Genomic DNA, 21244 nt, shown 5'->3' on the forward strand with positions numbered 1-21244 from the left:
AACTCAACAGCAAAAAAAAAAAAAAAAAGAAAAGACACCAAAGGTTAAATGTAAAAGGATGGAAGAAGATATACCATACTAATAGTAATTAAAAAAAAGAGTGGCCATATTAATATTAGACAAAGTAGATTTCAGAGCAAAGAATATTAGCAGGGATAAAGAGAGACATCTTATAATGAGAAAGGGGTCAATTCATCAAAGGACATAAAACTAGATACTTTGGGCACATAAACATTAAGGGCATAAATATGTATACATCTAATAAGAGAGCTTTAAAATACATGAGGCAAAGCTGATAGAACTGCATGGAGAAATAATCATATATACAATTATAGTTGGAGCTTTCAACACCATTTTTTCAATAATCAATAGATCAAGTAGACAGAAAATCAGTAAAGGTATAGAAGACTTGAACAACACTATCACCAACTTGGCCTAATTGGCATTGATAGAACACTCCATGTAACAACAGCAGAACACACATTCTTTTCAAGTGTACATGGAATGTTTACCAAGATAGACCATATTCTAGGCCATAAAACAAGGCTCAGTAAATTTAAAAGGATTGAAATTATTCAAAGTATATTCTCTAATGGTGATAAGATTAAATTAAAAATCAATGACAGATAACCCAAATATTTGGAAACTAGACAGCACACTTGTAATTAACCTCTGGGTTCAGGGAGAAACTGATAGGTATATTAGAAAGTATTTTGAACCAAATGCAAGTGAAAACACAACATATAAAATTTTGTGGAATGTAGCTAGAGTAGTTCTCAGATGGTAATTTATAGCATTAATGCCTATATTAAAGAAGAAAATTTCAAATCAATGATCTTAGCTTCCACTTTACATACAAAAGAAAGAAAAGCAAATACAACCCGAAGTAAGCAAAAGAGAGGAGATAAAGAAAAAGCAGAAATAACTGAAAGAGAAAACAGATAAACAGTAGAGAAAAGTCAGTGGTGCCAAAAGCTGGTTTTTTGAGATCAGTGGAAGTGATAAACCTTTAGCCACTCATCAGGAATAAAGAGAAAACATACAAGTTACCAATATTAGGAATAAGAGAAGTGACTTAATTACAAATTCTAAAGATATTAAGAGAGTACTAAGGTAATACTATGATCAACTTTCTGTCAATGAATTCTACAACTTAGATGACCTGGATAAATCCCTTGAGAGACTCAAGCAATAAAAGCTCACTGACAAAATTAGATAACTCCAAAGCCTTGTCTCTATTAAAGAAATTGAATTCATAGTTAAAAGCCTTCCCATAAAGAAAACTCCATGCCCCAAAACTTCACTAGTGAATTTTACCGAACATTTAAGTAAGAAATAGGACCAATTTGTTATGGGTTGGATTGTGTCTCTCTCAAAATTTGTATTTCTAAGTCCTAACCCCCAGTGCCTCAGAATATGTCTTTATTTGGAGATGGGATTTTTTTTTTTTTTTTTTTTTTTGGTACGCGGGCCTCTCACCTCTGCGGCCTCTCCTGCTGCGGAGCACAGGCTCCAGATGCACAGGCTCAGCGGCCATGGCTCACAGGCCCAGCTGCTCTGCGGCACGTGGGATCTTCCCGGACCGGGGCACGAACCCGTGTCCCCTGCCTCGGCAGGCGGACTCTCAACCACTGTGCCACTAGGGAAGCCCTGGAGATGGGATCTTTATAGAGATATTCAAGTTAAAATGAAGTCTTTAGGATGGACCCTAATCCAGTATGACTTTCATTTTCTTTTCTTTTTTTAAAATAAATTTATTTATTTATTTTTGGCTGCGTTGGGTCTTCGTTGCTGCGTGTGGGTTTTCTCTAGTTGTGGTGAGCAGGTGAGCAGAAGACTGCTCACCACTCTTCGTTGTGGTGAGCAGGCTTCTCATTGCGGTGGCTTCTCCTCTTGCAGAGCACAAGCTCCAGGTATGCGGGCTTCAGTAGTTGTGGCTCTTGGGCTCTATAATGCATGCTCAGCAGTTGTGACGCATGGGCTTAGCTGCTCTCTGGCATGCGGGATCTTCCCGGACCAGGGCTTGAACCCGTGTCCCCTGCATTGACAGGTGGATTCTTAACCACTGCACCACCAGGGAAGTCCCTATGTTTTCATAAAAAGGGGATATATGAAGACAGACAGGCATAGAAGAACACCATGTGAGTGTGAAGACAGCCATCTACAAGTCAAGAAGAGAGGTCTGGAACAGATCCTTCCCTCACAGCCCTCAGAATGAACCAATCCTGCCTTGATTTCTGACTTTTGACTTCCAGAACTACGAGAGAATACATATCTATTGTTTAAACCAGCCAGTTTATGGTATTTTGTTATGGCAGCCCTAGAAAATTAATACACAATTCTTTTCAAACTCCTCCAGAAAATCAAAGAGGAGGAAGCACTCCCCAACTTGTTCTGTGAGGCCACCATTACTGTGGTACCAAACCAAGAGAAGAAGTAAGATTTAGCAAATCAATCCAACATTTATTTATTTATTTATTTATTTATTTGTCATGACCAAGTAGGATCTGTCCCAGGAATTCAAGTTTAGCTTAATGTTTGAAAATCAATTAATATAATACAGCCTATTGATGAACTATAAAAGAAGAACCATATGATGATCATCTCAAGAGATATAGAAAGAGCTTTTGACAATATCCAGCTTTCATTCCTGATAAAAACTTTCAGCAAACTGGAAATAGAAGATAATTTTCTCAAACTGTTAAGGAGCATTTATGAAAACATAACCTCTAGCATCTTACTTAACTGTGTAAAAGAATGACTGCTTTCCCCATGAGGTCAGGAACAAGGCAGGGGTGTTCACTCACACCGTGTCTATTCAGCATTGTTCTGGGGATTATAGCCTGTGCAATAAGGCAAGAAAAAGAAATAAAAGGTATCTGGATTGGAAAGGAGGAAGTGAACTTGTTTTTGTTCACATATGTGATTGTCTATGTAGAAAACTCTTCTGAATCTACAAAAAAAAAAAACCCTTTAGAACTAATAGTTTAGCAAGTTTGCCGAATTCAAGGTCAATATAGAAAATTAATTGTATTTCTACATTAGAAAAGAACCTGAAATTAAAAAATTTTAAATACTATTTACAATATCATCACAACATGAAAAAAATAGGGATACATTTGACAAAAGTTGTGCAAGATTTTTTCATCAAAAAACTATAAACCATTGCTTAGAGAAATTAAAGACCTAAATATTGATAAAAAGAGACATATATCCTGTTCATGCATCAGAAGACTCAGTATTGTTAGGACATCTCCCCAAATTGGTCTGTGGATTCAATGCAATTCCAGCCCTTGAATACACACACACTCTGAAGGATTCCCAAAACTTTTGCAGGTAAATGGCCTGATGAAGGCTTGGGCACCGGCTGCACAGGCTTGTGCTAAGCTGTGCAAGCCTGACAGCGGTCTCTAGAATGATATCCTGGGACAGCAGAGACTGTCGAGGATAAACAGGAGTCCATGAGCTGGGACTGAACTAGGAGGGTCCATGAGGCAGGGGCTGGCAGGACAGGGCCAAACGGGAGGCTAAGATTCACAAAGAAGTCTGACAGCTATTATCTCCAGGTAGTGGGATGATAGCTGCTTCTTATTTTCTTCTTTATGTTTTTCTGGGGTTTTTTTGTTTGTTTGTTTTGAAAAATTTTTTGCAGAACACTTATTTACAATGTAATCAGAGAAACAGCCATCCTGTTGTTGATTCCTATGGGGTTTTACTTTTTGCACTTTTGTATAATTTGAGTATTTTTTACAGAGATTGTATTTGTTTTATAATATTGGGTTGGCCAAAAAGTGCCTTCGGCTTTTAAGGAAAAATAAAAGACACATTTTTCATTTTCACCAAGAACTTTATTGAGCAACATATTCACCCTTTTGTTCCACTACCTTCTGCCATTTTTTAGGCAACTTCATAATTCCATCTTCTTAAAACTTTTTTACCTTTTTGAGCAAAGAACTGTTCCAGGTGCCTTTTACAATCTTCTAGGGAATTGAAATATTTTCCCTTAAGAGAATTTTGTAAAGACTGAAATAAATGGAAATCCAAAGGTGCAGTATCTGGTGAGTACGGCGGATGAATCAGAACTTCCCAGCCAAGCGGTAACAGTTTTTGCCTCGTCATCAAAAAACATGTGGTCTTGCGTTATCCTGATGGAAGATTATGCATTTTCTGTTGACTAATTCTGGACGCTTTTCGTCAAGTGCTGCTTTCAGTTGGTCTAACTGGGAGCAGCACTTGTTGGAATTAATCGTTTGGTTTTCTGGAAGGAGCTCGTAATAGAGGGCTCCCTTCTAACCCCACAATATACACAACATCACCTTCTTCGGATGAAGACTGGCCTTTGGTGTGGTTGGTGGTGGTTCATTTCACTTGCCCCACGATCTCTTCTGTTCCACACCATTGTACAGTATCCACTTTTCATCGCCCATCACAATTTGTTTTAAAAACGGAACATTTTCATTATGTTTAAGTAGAGAATCACATGTGGAAATGCAGTCAAGAAGGTTTTTTTCACATAACTTATGTGGAACCCAAACATTAAAGTGATGAACATAACCAAGCTGTTGTGAATGATTGTCAACGCATGAGTTGGATATTTTGAGTACGTCAGCTATCTCCTGAGTGGTTCTCAATTAATGTCTCGATTTGATTGGTATCAACTTCAACTGGTCTACCTGACCATGGAGCATCGTCCAGCGAGAAATCTCCAGCATGAAACTTTGCAAACCACTTTTGACATGTTCAATCAGTCAGAACATCATCTCCATACACCGCACAAATCTTTTTTAGTGTTTCAGTTGCATTTTTACCTTTCTTAAAATAATAAAGCATAGTATGCCGAAAATGTTGCTTTCTTTCTTCCATCTTCAATATTAAAATGGCAACACAAAAATTCACCAATTTTGATGTATTTATTTATTTTTATTGGGGTATAGCTGTTTTACAATGTTGTGTTAGTTTCTACTGTACAGCGAAGTGAAGTAGAGTTCCCTGTGCTATACAGCAGGTTCTCATCAGTTATCTGTTGTATACATATTAGTGTATATATGTCAATCCCAATCTCCCAGTTCATCCCACCCCTCCTTTCCCTCCTTGGTGTCCATACATTTGTTCTCTATGTCTGTGTCTCTGTTTCTGCCTTGCAAACCGGTTCATCTGTACCGTTTTTCTAGATTCCACATATATGTGTTAATATACGATATTTGCTTTTCTCTTTCTGACTTACTTCACTCTGTATGACAGTCTCTAGGTCCATCCACGTCTCTACAAATGACCCAATTTCATTCCTTTTTATGGCTGAATAATATTCCATTGTACCACATCTTCTTTATCCATTCGTCTGTCGATGGGCATTTAGGTTGCTTCCATGACCCGGCTATTGTAAATAGTGCTGCAGTGAACATTGGGGTGCATGTGTCGATAAGTCTTTTTTTTAAATGCATGCTGATATGACAGCTGTCACATACAATCTAACAAAATCGTTTTGAATGAAGTTAAAAACAACTAAGTGCTACTACAGCCATCTTATGGAAAAAACTGAACAAACCTTTTGGCCAACCCAATAAAAAACAAAAGTCAGGCAGGTAGGCAGAGAGAAGGTGACCCGTGGCTAAAGCTATAGGTCTTGAGAGACGGTTAGGAACTCCTGGTGGGGCCACGTCTCAGTAAGCAGAACACGGAAACTGCAGTGAACGTTCACCTGCACCACATTTCGCTTGCCACGTTCTTTCTAAATCTGACTTTTGTTGGACACGTAGAATGTCTCCAGTTAATACAGCAAGTCATCTTAGCACATGTGACAGAAGACTTAACTCCTTAATTCCATGAAGGCAGATTGGGCTCTCTAATTACTTAATTGAAAAAAGGTACACACTTCAGGCTGCGCGGTGTTTGGGAATTAATCTTTAAAACCTGACAGCAAACATTAAATTCAATTAGGGAGAGCGATTAGCAAAGATTCTTCTCTCCCTCACCCTGGATACTTTGAGAAGTGGCTGACTGGGGTGCATTGATTCTGATGCTATCGTTGTGTATATATCAACCAGGAGAGCCAAGTATGCATTTTTCATTTCAGAGGGGAGTTATTGGATAATTTACGGATTGATGGATTTCCTTAAACACATTTCCACGGCTGATTTAGGAGGCCGTGGCCAAGAATTCAGACCTCTCTGGTTGCTGCTTTTGGCCTTGGTGCCACAGGGTTTAAGGTCTCTTAAACATATTCGTGTATATATGTCCACCCCCTCCTCGTCCCCCACCACCTCCTTCTCCTCCTTTCCCAACACCTGGCTGATAGCAGGTACCCAGGAAGTGTTTGCTGAATGAATGATTAAATGAATGAGTTTAATAGATGGGGACATTTGGGCATATTTGCTTTGGAGCACATTCATTTTCTCACGTTCTCTCTCTCTTTTTTTTTTTTTCTGTACGCGGGCCTCTCACTGCTGTGGCCTCTCCCGTTGCGGAGCACAGGCTCCGGACGCGTAGGCTCAGCGGCCATGGCTCACGGGCCCAGCCTCTCCGCGGCATGTGGGATCTTCCCGGACCAGGGCACGAACCCGTGTCCCCTGCATCGGCAGGCGGACTCCCAACCACTGTGCCACCAGGGAAGCCCTCTCACGCTCTCTTTGCCTCTCTTTAGGGGAAATACAGTGTAGTGTTCACAGCTCCCATCCCCCAACCCTGGCCCTCTCCCTCTCCCCTCTCCAAGCATATTTTTTATAGTCTGACTACAAGTACACAAAGAAACATGATAGAGTTTTGCTTCATGTGTGTTTTTAAAATTGTGGTGAAATACACGTAAGGCTTACCAGCGTAGCCATTTTTAAGTGTAGGTTCAGCGGCATTAAGTACATTCGTTCATAGTTGTGCAGCCGTCATCACCATCCATCTGCAGAACTCTTCATCTTGCAAAACTGAAACTCTGTCCCCATTAAAAAGTCTCCATCTCCCCCTCCCCGCAGCCCCTGGTAACCACCGTTCTACTTTCTACGTCTATGATTTTGACTACTCTAGGGACCCCACATATGTGGAATTATACTCTCTGTCTTTTTGTGAGTGGCTTATTTCACTTAGCGTGTTGTCTTCAAGGTTTATCCATGTGGTGGGTTGTGTCAGAATTTCATTTCTTCTTAAGACAGTAATATTCCATTGTGTGTATATATATCACATTTTGTTTATCCATCTATCAATCAGTGGACACTTGGGTTGCTTCCACATTTTCACTGTTGTGACTAATGCAGCTGTGAACATTGGGATACAGATATCTCTCTGAGATCCTGGTTTTAATTTTTTGAGCACATACACACAAGTGGAATTGCTGGATCATACTGTAAGTCTATGCTTAATGTTTTGAGGTTCTGCTGTGCTGTTTTCTCTAGTGGCTGGACCATTTTGCCTTCCCATTAACAATGTACAAAGGTTCTGATTTCTCCACCTCCTTGCCAACACATATCTTCTTCTTCTTTTTTTTTCTGATAGAAGCCATTCTGCTGGGTGTGAGGTGGTGTTCCATGTGTTTTTAAGACTTAGATGGCATCGTACTGCATATATGCAGCTTGTCTTATGTATTCAATATTATCTTTTCACTGTTTAGCCAAGTTAACCCTGTAGATCCAGTTCATTCGTTTGACTTTATATTTTTCCTTTAAAGTCATACTTGCACACAGTTTTGAGAAAACAGCAGCTCCCTGTGCTCTGCGTTTCTGCCATGAATTCTCACTTCACTTTGAAGCCTTCTGGCTCTTTCCTCTGTGATCTCTGTTCGTATTTCTAAATGTAAATGTTGCTACTTTCTGCTTTTCAGTCTGAAACCCCAGCTGTTGACCCCTAATTAGGAAGAAAGGAACTGAGCTCTCCTACCATTCTTTCAAGGCTACCCTTGACCTCTTGTTTTCTTAATCTTAGACATTTCCATATGCCCGGGAAATACGCTTTCAGAGCTCTGATCCTGTGTATTTTGAGAACCTTCAGGATGCGGCGGGGTGAATTTTCTCATCTTGAAAGGGGAGGTTATCTCTCACATCCAGTTTGTGGATCTGTGTGGGCACGCTTTGGGTTTACTCTTATTAAGGAAATAAGAGAGGGTCAGGGAATCCTGCTGTTAAGAACCGCATGCACTACATGCCTCAAGAAGCACAGCCTCCGGCGCCGTGGCTCCTGCTGTGCTCCAGCTACGGTGCGGTGTGCCCAGCCCTCACTCATTCCTCACCACTGCCCTTGGGACGGGGCTCTTCTTATCCCCATTCTATGGAGGAGGAGACTGAGGCCTGAAGAGGCCAAGCTTCAGCCAGGTCACAAGGCTGGCAAGCCGAAGCATCACACAGGAGGCCCTGTAGGTGCCTTCCTGCTTGTGTTCAGTCCTCTGACCCACCTTGGATGGTAGGTGAGAGCATCCCTTTCTTCTTGCAGTGACACCAAGGGAGGACAGTAGCACTGCTGAGCACCTCCGTGTGCCAGGCCCTGGGCCAGCCTGGTTGGGCTGCTCGCCTGCCGGCCTTTCCCTGGGGTGTGTGGTGGTCGGCAGAGTTTCCTGGGAGAGCTGGTGGGAAGCCGAACGCAGCCCTTTCATGCACAAGTGGTCCTGGCCCTTGGAATGTACAGTTCTATACTTGAGGGCCTAAAAACACATTTCAGAGGTCATTAAGTGTATATAGGGCTTTCTGCCACAAGCCTCACTCCCCAGGGAAAGCAGGGGGGAGTGAGGGGCAGTACTTTCTCTCCCAGAAAAAAGGCCAGCTTGCCCCTCGGGCAGAGATCTGTTCTGCCTGGTTGCAAACACAGCTGTGGCAGACTCTATTTTGGATCTTAGTCTTAAAGCGGGACCCGTGCAGGTAGCCTGGCCTGGTGCGGCATCCACTACAGGTCTCAGAAAGTCCTGTCTCGGAGGACACGTGTCAGAGGTGCAGGTGAGGCTGGGCTGGAACTCTTTGGTGGTGAGCAGGTGTGAAGCAGGTGTGAAGGGCTGGGCAGGTGAGCGGCAGAACACAGGACATGCTGTTTCCTTGTGAGCTCCCTCAACCCCCAGAAAAAATTTTGTGAAAGTCTCCCCCTCGACTTGCCAGTCCCAAGGCCTTATTACATTTCCACGAAGAGAAGTTTGACATCTAGATATTGCTTTGATGGTAAAATATTGGGAATCTAGTTCTACCGTGAGAGCCTTTTCCCCGTGCACAGGGGCTGAGCTGAGCCCCCAGGTTCAGGCCCCCGCTCGTGACATCTGGTGCTGTGTTTGCCTCGTAGGTGTGGAACGCCGTGGACTCGGGAAGCTGCTTGCAGACCTACTCCCTGCACAGCGAGGCAGTGCGGGCTGCCCGGTGGTCCCCCTGTGGCCGGCACATCCTCAGTGGTGGCTTCGACTCTGCCCTGCACCTAACAGACCTCGAAACAGGTGTGTTTCTCTGTTTCATTACCCCGAGGCGCCCCCTCCTCCGAGTTGGCAGCCGAGTCAGCTCTCTCACTGGGGAGGTTTCTGGGAGGGGGGATTCTGCAGCCGCAAGCTGCAGATGGTTTCAGGGCAGGGGCAGGCGGGACGAGGGGAGACTCACACTCGGCAAGCATGTCTCCAGGCTGTTTGCCTGAAACCGAGACTGGCCCGTAGGGTTCACAGTGGACCTCTGCCAACCTGCCCGGAGGACAGAGTCCCAAGGTTGTCCCAGCCCCAAGCTGTGGAGCTGGACAGAGGTGGCTTTTTAATCAACTTCTGACATGCAATTTGTACTGAGATAGATTTAGCTTTATCACAGCGTCCTTCGGTTGGAATCAGTTTAGAATTCCTGTCAATTCACTATCGCTGAAAGGCTGTAAGGAATGATTCCAGCTCATACAGAAAGACAGCCAACGAGCTCTGCTTTCGTGCCCACACTGAAAAGGCATTTGGGCGAGATGGATTCGCGCTGGCTAAATCCTAAGGGGGCTCTTGACAAGCAGCACGAGGAGGAGAGAGGAGTCAGTGGGAGGAACTTTCCATTCCCCGGTGTTCCGATGCAGCCGGCACGTTGAGCACGAATCCGGCCACAGCCCCGGAGCGGGGGCCTGTCTGTGCTTCGGGCGAGGACAGAGCCAGCGAGCGCAGACCTGGGTTCCAGCCTTGCCCCTGACCCCCAGGCCGGCTGCCCTCAGCGCCCACGTTGCCTTTTCCTCCCTGGGCTCCTCCTGGGTCACTTTTCTGCTGGGCATCGCTGCCAGCACCAGAAGGGGAGGCCTGGGTTCACACCAGTGCCCGGGGCGTCCCTCGAGCCCTCAGGCAGCCACTGCCTGCCTGGCCCAGCTGTGGTGGTCCTGGGGTCCGTGCCTCTCCCAGAGCCTGGCAAACAGGGGATGATCACTCCGGGGTCCAGCCACCCAGCTCCGCCCAGCAGCTTGGATGCAGCGGGTTTGTCGCTCACCTGGAGTGTCCTCCTCTCTTGCTGGGTCACTGAGGGACGACCCTTTTGAGGCCATGCAGCTCCTTTGACTGGGCCCCGTGTGCTGTCAGTAGGGGTGTTGACCAGGCTGTTGGCTGTGTCGGCGGCTGGTACTGTGCCACAGGCTTTGCACACATTTCAATCCCGCCAGCCGTTGTTTTCCCCATTTCACAGGTGACTAGACTGAGGCTCCAAGGGGCGAGTGACTGGCTCAGGGCCTCCCAGTGGCGCAAGGCACGTGGGGATTCGGAGCCATGTCCGTGCAGCTGCAAACCCTGTGCCCTTTACGCAGTGCTGAGTGTACGGTGTTCTTTTTGGCAACAAAGACCATGATCTTCCTGTGAGCCCCTCTGAGAGGGAGTCGAGGCTTAGGGGGTTTGGTGCCCCTGGGTGACGGTGGCAGTTGGGTCGCTGATGCCAGCAGTAGGTACTGTCACTGAGCACCGACTGTGTGCAAGGCCTTCCTCTGCAGCTTAGCAATGAGGCCCCATTCACCCTTTGATACTGGCACCACCGGAATCCCCTCGTCACACACAGGCACGGGCACAGCCAGGAAGCGGCTGAACCAGGATGCACACAGGTCTGCCAGGCTCCGAAGCTGGCTACCTGACTGTTATACTTTGCTACCTGTGTGTCCAATAAGCCATGCTCGGTATTGGAGACACAGTGAAAAAGTCCCAGGATCCACCCTGGAGGAGCTCACATCCGCTGGGGGAGACAGAACCGCAGAGAGTCCCAGGGTGCAGTGATGGAGAGAGATATAGGAACCACAAGGACATCTAGCCTGGGAGATCAAGGAAGGCTTCCTGGAGGAAGTGGGACCCAAGCTGAGGCAGGAACTGGGGGACAGAGAATCAGGATGGAGTGGGGAGGGGGAGGGAAGTGGGTTCTCAGCAGATGGAATGAGGACGGAGTTCAGGAACATGAACCACGTGGTGTGTGTGGAAGTGTGGGGTGCAGGGAGCTGGGGGAAGTGAGTTTGGGGGTGCAGGAATGGGAGCTCGGGCTCCATGCACTTCCTGGCCTGTGGGGTGTGTATTCCCCAGATGCCGCTCCCCAGTCCAGTGTCACTGAGCACCCATGGGTACCTGCGCTGTCTGCCCAAGAGTGGAGAAGGGATGCTTCTCACATGCTGGTGATGCTGTCGTGTTAATCAAATACAAGTTCATTTGATAACATTAATGGATTCCTAGCGGCCCTTTGTCATGATCTATCTTCTCAATCAACAGATGTTAAGCAGACATTGCCATTGTGTGTGTGTGTGTGTGTGTGTGTGTGTGTGTGTGTGTGTGTGTGGATTTCAGACGTTCAAAGAGAGTCCTCTCACCTGGCCAGTTAGGCAGTGCCACAGCAGGTGGCAGTAGGGGGCCATTGCTGAGTTTGGAGCAGGAGAGAATCATGGCTCCATGTGCACCCTGGGCAGGTCTTCCTGGTGGCTGTAGCGGGTTGGGGGTGACCGGAGGCTGGGTGGGGAGCTTCAGGAGGGGATATGGCAGCCCTGCCCAGCTGGTGGTAGAACTCGCTGGAGGGAACATTGTCTGGCCCGGTCCCAGCTGCTCCTCTAGCTGTGGTGTGTTGGGTGGGACAGGGAAAGCATGGTCCTGCCCTCAGGGCTTTGCCATCCCCCCGGGGAGGTGAGGGGGCACTTTTGCCCTCCACCCCTCTGCTGGGAATGGGCTCACCACCTGGTTTGCCTATTGAAGGCCCACTCTCATTCATTCAGCAGCTACTTGTACAGGACCTGGGCTGGGGCTACCGTGGTCAGTGTGCTGGATGTCCTTTGTTGCTTGGTGGGTAGGGTCCAGGGGTCTGGCCTTGCCCTTGGGGAAGGCCTCCAGCCCCTGGGTGGGGCCTCTGTCACTGAGGGGTTGTTGGTTTCTGTGTCCATCTCCATGGCTAGTGTGGGAGCTCCTTGAGGATGGGGCCCATCCAGGTGGTCTTTGTGTCTCTGTCACCTGGCCAGGCCTGGCTCGGAGCAGCTGCTCAGCGTGCATGCACATGAGGCAGAGCTGAGGAGGCCCTTGCCAGGCGGGGGTGGGTTCATCAGGGGCCGCCGGAGTGGGGTCTGCATGCACGCCCACGCCGCATTCCGGCACCCCAGGTGTGTGGCCCAGGGTGTGCGGGGGCTGTGTACAGCCCCTGTGGCTCTCGGCCTCGTTGGACTTCTGTCCTTTCTCGTCACCGACTCTGATCTTCCTTTTCACTTGCTTTGCCTCTTTCCGCCCTTGGTGATTTGGCTGTTCCATTTCAATCTAATTAGAACTCCCCGCCAGGAGAAAGCAACGCAGGGCGTTCTCACCGCAGCGCTCTGGGAATTAGTCACTCGGTGCCCATTGTCGTTAATGGGAATTTGGCGCCAAGGCCATTTATCCTGGTTCCTCAGTCAATACAGTTAAAAATCTGTGGATTCTAAAACGTCAATACCCGGCCTGAAATACGGAGGGCCAGCAACATTTTATCTCGTTCATTTATAGTTCTGACGGGCTGTTGGCTTAGAGAACAACCATGAATCAACACTTAAATAAAATCTGCTCACAGGTTCATTATTTCTGGTGCTATCATTTCAGTCTGTAATCTTCCTAACGAAACGTCTCTGGTGCATTAGGCTGAGGTGGCCTCGGGGAGCGCTGGTCTTCTACTCCACCGGGGCCCCGAGTGCCGCCTGCTTTATGAGTCAGCTGTCCGGCACACCACATCAGCCAGTCTCCTCAAAAGCCCCCGAAGAGCTTGAGCTCGTTCAGTTCTAAGTGGTACTGGTTCTTGCAGATTCCACCCCTTAGACCATCGCCCCCAGCCTGGATGTTAAGGCCTCGGAGGCGTGTGAGGCCTCGAACTTTGCATTTGTTGGCTGCAAAGGAGATGGTCCTTTCCCTGGAGCCTCCAGGGCCCTGGATGGGCAGGGCACCCTGTCCTCCTTCCTGTGCCCAGTCAGCTCTCCTGACGTGTGTCCAGCCCATCCAGGGCATCCAGGCCGTGCCACCCGGCCCCAGCTCCCGGATGCTGGAGGCAGCCCAGTGTGGTAGGAGGAACTTGGATGGGGTGCAGACACGTCTCTTCCACCTACCCAAGCCGGGCGTCCTTGGGGAAGCTTCCTTTACTTCCGTTTCCGCATCTGTGAGACGGGTAGCAATGCCCAGCAGCTGGGGTCACGGAGGGGAACAGCTGGGATAACGTATCCAGAGTGCCTGCTGCACGGCAAGCACTCAGCAAAGGCTGCCCTTCCCTTCCCCGCCCCTGCCCCACAAGGCCCTTCAGAAGGTAGGAAATCATGGCCGTGTTCCTCTGAGCATCCAGAGAGCCGCAGTGGCTGGACCATGTCCCCAAATGGGGCAGCTTTGCTGGCTCAGTTCCAAAAACCCCCAGAGGTCCCCCCGAGCCAGCTTACTGGTGTGGCTCTTGATCCTACGTGTGGGTCTGGGGGCAGACCAGCAGGAAGACCGCCTTTCAGGGTCTCCCAGCCTCTCCTACGTCTTCCGCTGCTCCATGACAAAATGGCCTGAGCGGGGTAGCAGCTTCCTCCTCGTGATGGGTCGGCACGCGCCTTTCACTTGAGCGGGCGTCCTCTTCACTCAGACCCCGCTTCCCGCGCCTGCTGCCCCCGCCCCTGCCTGGCTCCTTCTGCTCTGGGGTCCCTGTGTCTTTCCGTGGGGGTCATGGTGCGTGGGCCCAAGTGGCCGACTGGGACTGGACCCATAAATGATCATGACTTTTCTTTTCCAAGAAGTGTCTTCTGGTGTCTCCCTTGTTTTTGCATCATGACTGGGGCCTCCATCACAGGAATGCTCCAAGGAAAAGGGGAGTGACGAATTGGCTGGGTGCTCACTGTGGGCCAGGCTGTGAGCCGTGTAGCCCTGGTTCCTGGCACCCTGCCTGGCCTGTATCAAGCCAGAATGAATAAGTGGATGTTAGGCTCTCTGCTTATTACATAGTTAGTCTTCATGCTAACCTATGGGGGAAGTATTTTTATCCCCATTTCATGGGCTCAGAAACTGAGGCTTGGAGCGTTTGATGATTTGCAGTGACAGAGCTGGGGTTCAGCTCCGGCCCGTGTGACTGGCAGAGGCTTTGGCTGTTCAAGGACAAGAGTGGGTGCCCTCAAGCACGTGTGTTTCTGGGCTGTGACCAAACAGTTTGCTTAAGCCGACTCCGGGGGAGCCCGCTCTCACCCGGGCAGCTGGCTCACCACCTGCCGAGGATAACTCGGGGCCTCTGGGAAGAAAGCGCGCCCAGACTGGCTGAAGGGTGCTTCTCCGGCTATCGACAGCCGCCGTTCCAGCAGGAGAAATGTTTGCCCTGACGATTTTAAAACACTTGTCAGAGGAAGGGTGAGAAGCGTCCATATTAAAAGCCCGGAGAAGAGTGTCAGGGGCTCACTTGGCTTTGGAGAAGTGGCTGCAGTTTGGCTCCCTTTGTAGGTAGGACGACCTCTGTTGACTGACCCCGGAGGCTAAACACAGTCACGGCTTGTTCGTTGTCCTGGTGGTGACTTCTGAGTCCCAGAAAACCAACTTAAGTTGTACCTTTGGGACCTGTTTGCAAGTTGAGAACTTTTTTTTTTTTTTTAATTTTGGAAAATTCAGTCTTGTCCAGTTAATGAAATGCAGTGACCAAACTTGATGTGAAAGAAATTTCTACAACAGCTACTGCTGTTTCTTCTGTGACGACTACTGCTGCCGCACTGCTGTCTGTCGGGCCTGTCGTTTGTCTGGGGCTTGCTGTCTTACGTGCATTATTTCTAATTCTCACAACAAGCCCTGAAGGTAAGATTTATTCTCCTGAGTTCACGTATTAGGAGCCCACGGATCTGAGAGGCTTGCCGGCGGGCGGATCCCGGGGCTGCTGGCTTACCTACAGGGAGCGTGCAGACGCGGGCCCGTTTGACTCTGGCCTGGACCCTCCCCGGGACTCTGCCCGGCGTGCCAAGATGGCGCTCGTTTCTGATTCACAGAGTTTGATTTGAAAGTTAGTAAGCTCCTTTCTTCGTTAACTTTGAGTCAGGAGGGTTAAATTTACGGCTGGCTGAATACTTCCCAGAGGATGAGTGTAACGATATTGATTTTCACGGAGTGAGTCATACACCGCCTGCCTGGGAACACGAGCTCAATCACCACCAGCCGACAGCACCAGCCAATCCCTCGTCAGCATCTCCCCTACCGGCTCCCGAGCCTGTGATGTGCGCGCAGAGCTCAGCGGAAGGAAAGGTCACGAATCGCTCGCGGGCGGGCTCCGGGGTCACAGGGGTCCAGCCTCTGTCCCAGCGTGGCCGACTCGCAAGGCCCTGGACGAGGCCTCACCTCTCTGGGCTTCCATCCCTCATTCCCCCAACGCTGAGAAATGGGGTAATTACACCTCCCACGCAGGGTTGTGGCATGACATGTGCAAGCCCCAGGCAGGCCTGGAGGCGATAGGCGCCATCTCTCTGGAGAGGAGGGCATGAGTTTCCCTGCTCTTTCTTGCGGACCCGTACTTGGGTTTCACCTGACCTGTGTCAAGTGCTTCTTATGTGCCAGGAACTGGGCCGGGGGCCAGATGTGCTGGGACAGAGGAGGCCCCTCAGGACCCTGGAGCCCTCGTGACCATAGGGTCCCACAGGGTAGGCGTTAGGGTTGACAGGCAGTGTTGCCTGGCCACGCAGGTGGTCACCTTGGGAAGCTCAGTGTCTCCACCTGAGAAAGAGGGGGGCTCCCTGAGGAGGAACACGGCCAGTGTTACCAGCTGCCTTATCATAGCAATATTGGTGACGGTGCATTGCCAGCGCTAGTCGTGTCAAGAGACCCAGTTGAGTTTCTCCATTCTGTCTTAAACAGGTTTTTGTTTTAATGGCGATTTATAGTTTATTTGTATCATTATGGATTCAAGGAGGAAAAGAAGTGATTTTTCCTAACTCCAAGAGAGTCTGAACAGTTCTTTTATACTGGTTGAGTTCATTAGAACAAGATCAATAAAGTCAGTGTTAGTGGACTAAATATTTTAAAACTCGGTTTCTTATAAGCAGTATGCAGTGAATAAATGGAATTTTCCATAACAAACATGTAAACAAGCCAGATAAGTCTCACGGTTAAAGGTTATATACAACTAACCATTGTGCTCAAAGTAGCATTGCCCAGGAGGGGATGCGATAAACAAGCTACTCCTGGCTTCCCTGTTGGCACAGTGGTTAAGAATCCGCCTGCCAATGCAGGGGACACGGGTTCGAGCCCTGGTCCAGGAAGATCCCACATGCTGCGGAGCAACTAAGCCTGTGCGCCACAACTACTGAGCCTGTGCTGTAGAGCCCGCGAGCCACAGCTACTGAAGCCCGCGCGTCTGGAGCCTGTGCTCCGCAACAAGAGAAGACACCGCAGTGAGAAGTCTGTGCGCTGCAAGGAAGAGCAGCCTCGGCTCCCCACAACCAGAGAAAGCCCGCGCACAGCAACGAAGACCCAACGCAGCCAAAAATAAAAATAAAAAAAATAAAGAAAATAAATAAAGAAAAATTAAAAAAAACAAAAACAACAAACAAAAAAAGCTGCTCCATTTATGAAAAGTTGCAGAGTAGGAACACATCTGACAGCAAAGGACCTTCACCTCCAGTGTGGCTATCACCTTCAAGACAGTTTCTGATAAATATTTACCAGCCTTTATTTGTATCTCTTTAACTAAATGTAAAGGCAGCCCAAGGCATTGTATTCTCATAGCCTCAGAACAAAAACTCAACGTCAGTAATCTCTCAAGTTCCCTGCTCTTAAAAACTCATATCCCTTGGTTTTAGCTTTCAGTTTAACTAAGGGTGAATTCAATAATTTGAGGTTTAGTTTTTTTCAAACTGTAAGAGTTCTCCCCTTTGTTGTTTGCTGTCTGCCAGGCCCTCTAGAATGCGTTCCGTACAGCCCTCCCGACAGACGTGTGTTTATGAGGGCGTGTGACACAGCAGGGAAGGGCCCTGCCCAAGGTCGCTCCACTAGAAGTGACAGAGCTGGGGTGGGACCCAGGTGTATGTGACTCCCCACCCCTCTGCTGTATCACCTCCCACTTTGAACAGGTTGCTGGGTGACAATGGCTGGGGTCCTGATTTCTGAGGCACAGTCTCGCCCCAGACCTCCTTACCTCGTGTTTCCCAATAGGTATCTGTAATTATTATTCAAAAATGGAAAAATTTCATTTTGGTCCCTTTTAACAAAGAAGTACAGTGAAGGCCTAGTTATTACAAGTAAAAGTAGGAAAAAATAGAAATTACAGCTTGTCTTCTAACTGGAAAATTTTAGTACTTAAAAGACATAGATTCTCTCTCAATCTCTTTGGGGGATTGAGGATGAATAACGTAGTCAGAAATACATTTTTTCAGCAAAAAAGTTCAGTCATTATCTTTTAGCAACTCGACTTTCACTTTTCCTCTCATCCTTTTCCCCCATTATTGGCAAGACTGTCACGGCACTTTTTGAAAAAAACATGGCTAATTCACTGCTTTTCCTGAAATAAGCATATGGTATATGCTATGGTCCAAGAAACAGGGAGAATTTTTTCTCCAGGCATATAGAGTTTGTTTTTCCTTTTGGACTTAAGGGTTGGCAGTGAGTTCCAAATGAGCAAGGAGTCGGCATTAGGCGCAGCTGTATCTGTCTGGAGAGAAGACTTTTGGCCTACAGGGGCCTTCTTGCGCCGGTGTGAGGGTCGCAGCGACATCTGTGCTCCTTTTCCATCGAAGGGATGTAATGATAGTCCCTCGCCCTTAGCCCTCATGTGGCTCCCCCAGCCCCCTGGCTGGAGCGAAGCTCCTGAAGCCAGCGCTGCAGGCATGAAGCCCATCCCCAGGGCACGCAGTACCGCATGGGCGGGCGGCCCCCTGCTCCATCCTCCCTGGGCGGGGGGCTTGCTAACCGGACATGTCACGATTGCTTTCTGACCCCGAAGTGTAGCAGAAAAGGCGAGGAAGAGTTTGGGTCCCAGACAAGTTTCAGGAAAGGAAAAGAAGAATAAGAACTGGGAATACCAGGTTTCCAATTAGACTAATTCCTCGGGAAGTGATTTTTTTGGTCTACTTGAGAGTGTTGCTTGTCTCTTGACCTAATGAGAGGGACACAGCACACAGAATACGACAAGTCTGCTCATCTTCCTCATGCTTTTATAGAAGAGTTCTTTACTTATTAGAAAAACAGTATTATGACAGCAATATTAGTATAATTTAAGAAGTTACCTTACTACCCCTAGAACAACTCATTTCCTGTTGGTGAATCACGTCTTCCCTATCTTTGTTCACGTCAGTCCTTCTTTAATACTCCTGTAATTTAAGAACGGATATCAAGCTTTGTCCCTCTTGCCACGGAATGCTATTTATCATTCCAGTTGGAAATGGCTTTTCAACATCCCACCAGGCAGAGAACCACATCTGCCTTAACTGCTCTCTCAGCTCGGACAGCTAGGCTGCTGTCTATAGTCCCGTCACCGTACTCAGTGCAACGACCCAAACTGGCCAGGTCTCGACAGCATTGTGATGACATAGGATGACCGTGGAAATCTTTGTGAGTTGCATTTTGTAGCAAAATAGTTAACGGGCTTGTTGAGCTTAAAGAGGTATAGAGTCTTCATTTACAAAAAGCCAAGTGTTTCCAGAGTTTTCCCTGATGACAACTGACTGCCAATTGTAGGCCCTTAGAAGATATTAGAAAAAAATCAACACACTTAATCATCCATCAAGGTAAAGGTGATGCTTGAACAAAGAACAAGAGAGTAGCCTCTTTCCAAGAAATCTGCCCTTTGGAGAGAACACTTTGAAAACAGGTGTTTTTAATTGTTTATACCACTCTGTAATTTTTGTTGCCAAAAACGATGTGAACGTGTCACCTATTAAAAACTTCAGGGTCAGCACTGTTAACCTGGGAACAGTGTTTTTCTAATCCTGCTTTAAAATCCTGTAAATGAAAATTTCAGTGGATTTTGAATTAGGTTGTTAGAAATAGGAGAATATACAGTAATACCCGCTGATTAGTGGCAGGAGCCATTATTTGGCATTAGGGGAAATGGAGCTTTATTAGCAAATTGTTCATAAAATCCTTTGCATCAGTGGTAGATGGAAGCGGAAAATGTCTCCCCTGTTGCTAGTGGTAAACGTCTTCCATTCTGGGTCCTCACATCTCTGGAAGGAGGCTTTGGGGCTCTGTACAGGCTTCAGTGTGTAAACTTAAGCTGTAACCGGGCTACTGTCAAATCACTGAGTCACAAAAAGGTCCCTACGTTTTAAAAAAGTGGAAGCATATTCAGTCCTGTTGCTCTACTAAAATTATTATAACTCATTTGATTTAATAATTTCCAAGAGGTTTATTGATACTCTTAGTAAATGGCATATTAAAATATATTTTAAAATATTGTTTACTTTATCCTGTCTCATCTTTCAAAATGTTCTTTTTTTGGTAATTGCTTTTATACTCATAATATATTGGTACAGTAGCACATAAATAAATATACACGTGTTGGCGGTATGTGCCTAAGGGTTTCTCATGGCTGGGGGATGTACTGTCAGACAAGTTTGGAGACCAAGGATCTAGGCAAATTGGATTTGTCAAGGCTTCTGCTGTAACTCTCAAGAGGACCAATTGATGCCTTTCGTTTCCTTACCTGGTGAGCCGGTGGAGCATTTAACTACAGTGGGGTCCTAAACACGGAGCAGGGCAGCCTTCCGGAAGCGCTCTCTGAATTGAAGGACCAAGTGTACTTCCTGGGTCCCCGTAAGAGGAGATGATGTTTGAGATCTTGGCGTTGCATTGGTATCCAGCTTCTTATGTCCCTAACTGCCCACTGCCTCAGTCCAGGGGAAGGGTTTCAAGGTTGTCCCTCCTGGGCTGTGGCACCGTGTAGAGGAAAGCATGCTGGCTTTCGAGACCTGGGCTCAGCACAAAAGATCTGTTCCCCGAGTCTGACCTGTTCTAAATGATCGACATTTCTGGCGTTTTTATGGCTTACCTCTAAGAGAGCTCAGTGATAGGAAGACAGTTTCCACAGCAGAGGTATGTGTGTGCACGCAGACGTTTGCACAGCATCCAGGAGCAGTTGACAGCAGTTTCATGGCAGATAGAAAAGGTGGTCCACGCACCCCCTCCAACCTGTGGCCTGAGCCACTGTGACGTCACACTCTCATTTATCGCCCAGACGCTGATGCTACCCCACTGGCCACGCTCTATGGAAAACCATTGATGGGTTATCATGAGGGTGTGATTGTAAGATGCTGATCCTAAAAAGAATCATTTTGGAGCATTCTGCTTTTTTTTTTTTTTTTTTTTTTTTTTTGGTAAACCACTGTGCTACCAGGGAAGCCCCTGCTTTTGGTTTTTAGACTCCCAGTAAATAATCTAACAAAATTAATTGTGTAGCTCTGGAAATGTTATTCAGTCTCCCTGAGTCTTGGTTTTTTCAACTGCAAACTGGATTATGTGCTTGAAATGAGTTGATGTGTATAATGTTTACAGAGCACCTAAAAGGTGGATTCAGGCATCTCGTTTATCCCTGGGGGTGGGGGGATTCAGCTAATCGAGGACAGGGTGGCCAGAGAGTGAGGGCAAATGCCGCTGCTGTTGTGTTTCCAGAAAGTCTCCATTGGCTGCCTCAGGCCCAGGTGGGCTGTGCTTTCCCGTGGCTCCAATATCAGATGTTATCTTAGTGTTAAGGTATTTAGTTTGTGATCTGAGTAGTTTCTAACCCTCTCTTCTCTTTTCGTGTTGTAGGAACCCAGCTATTCAGTGGTCAAAGTGACTTTAGAATCACTACCTTGAAATTTCATCCAAGTGACCACAACGTTTTCGTATGTGGCGGCTTCAGCTCTGAAATGAAAGCTTGGGACGTAAGGACCAGCAAGGTAACACCCCTCTTCC

General features: G+C 47.4%; 1 protein-coding gene across 3 annotated transcripts in view; it reads left to right on the forward strand.

Annotated features, from left to right (window-relative positions):
• Nucleotides 1–21244, forward strand: part of WDR25 (WD repeat domain 25) — a 139631-nt gene that overhangs the window by 74790 nt on the left and 43597 nt on the right. For all 3 annotated transcript variants that reach the window (XM_024759586.1, XM_024759594.1, XM_024759604.1), the window contains 2 exons: nt 9241–9388; nt 21098–21228. In XM_024759586.1, the coding sequence (XP_024615354.1) occupies nt 9241–9388; nt 21098–21228 (279 nt within the window). The remainder of the gene's footprint in view (nt 1–9240; nt 9389–21097; nt 21229–21244) is intronic.

The sequence above is a fragment of the Neophocaena asiaeorientalis genome, unplaced genomic scaffold, assembly GCF_003031525.2.
Source record: "Neophocaena asiaeorientalis asiaeorientalis breed wild unplaced genomic scaffold, Neophocaena_asiaeorientalis_V1.1 scaffold476, whole genome shotgun sequence".
In the NCBI taxonomy this organism is placed as follows: Eukaryota; Metazoa; Chordata; class Mammalia; order Artiodactyla; family Phocoenidae; genus Neophocaena; species Neophocaena asiaeorientalis.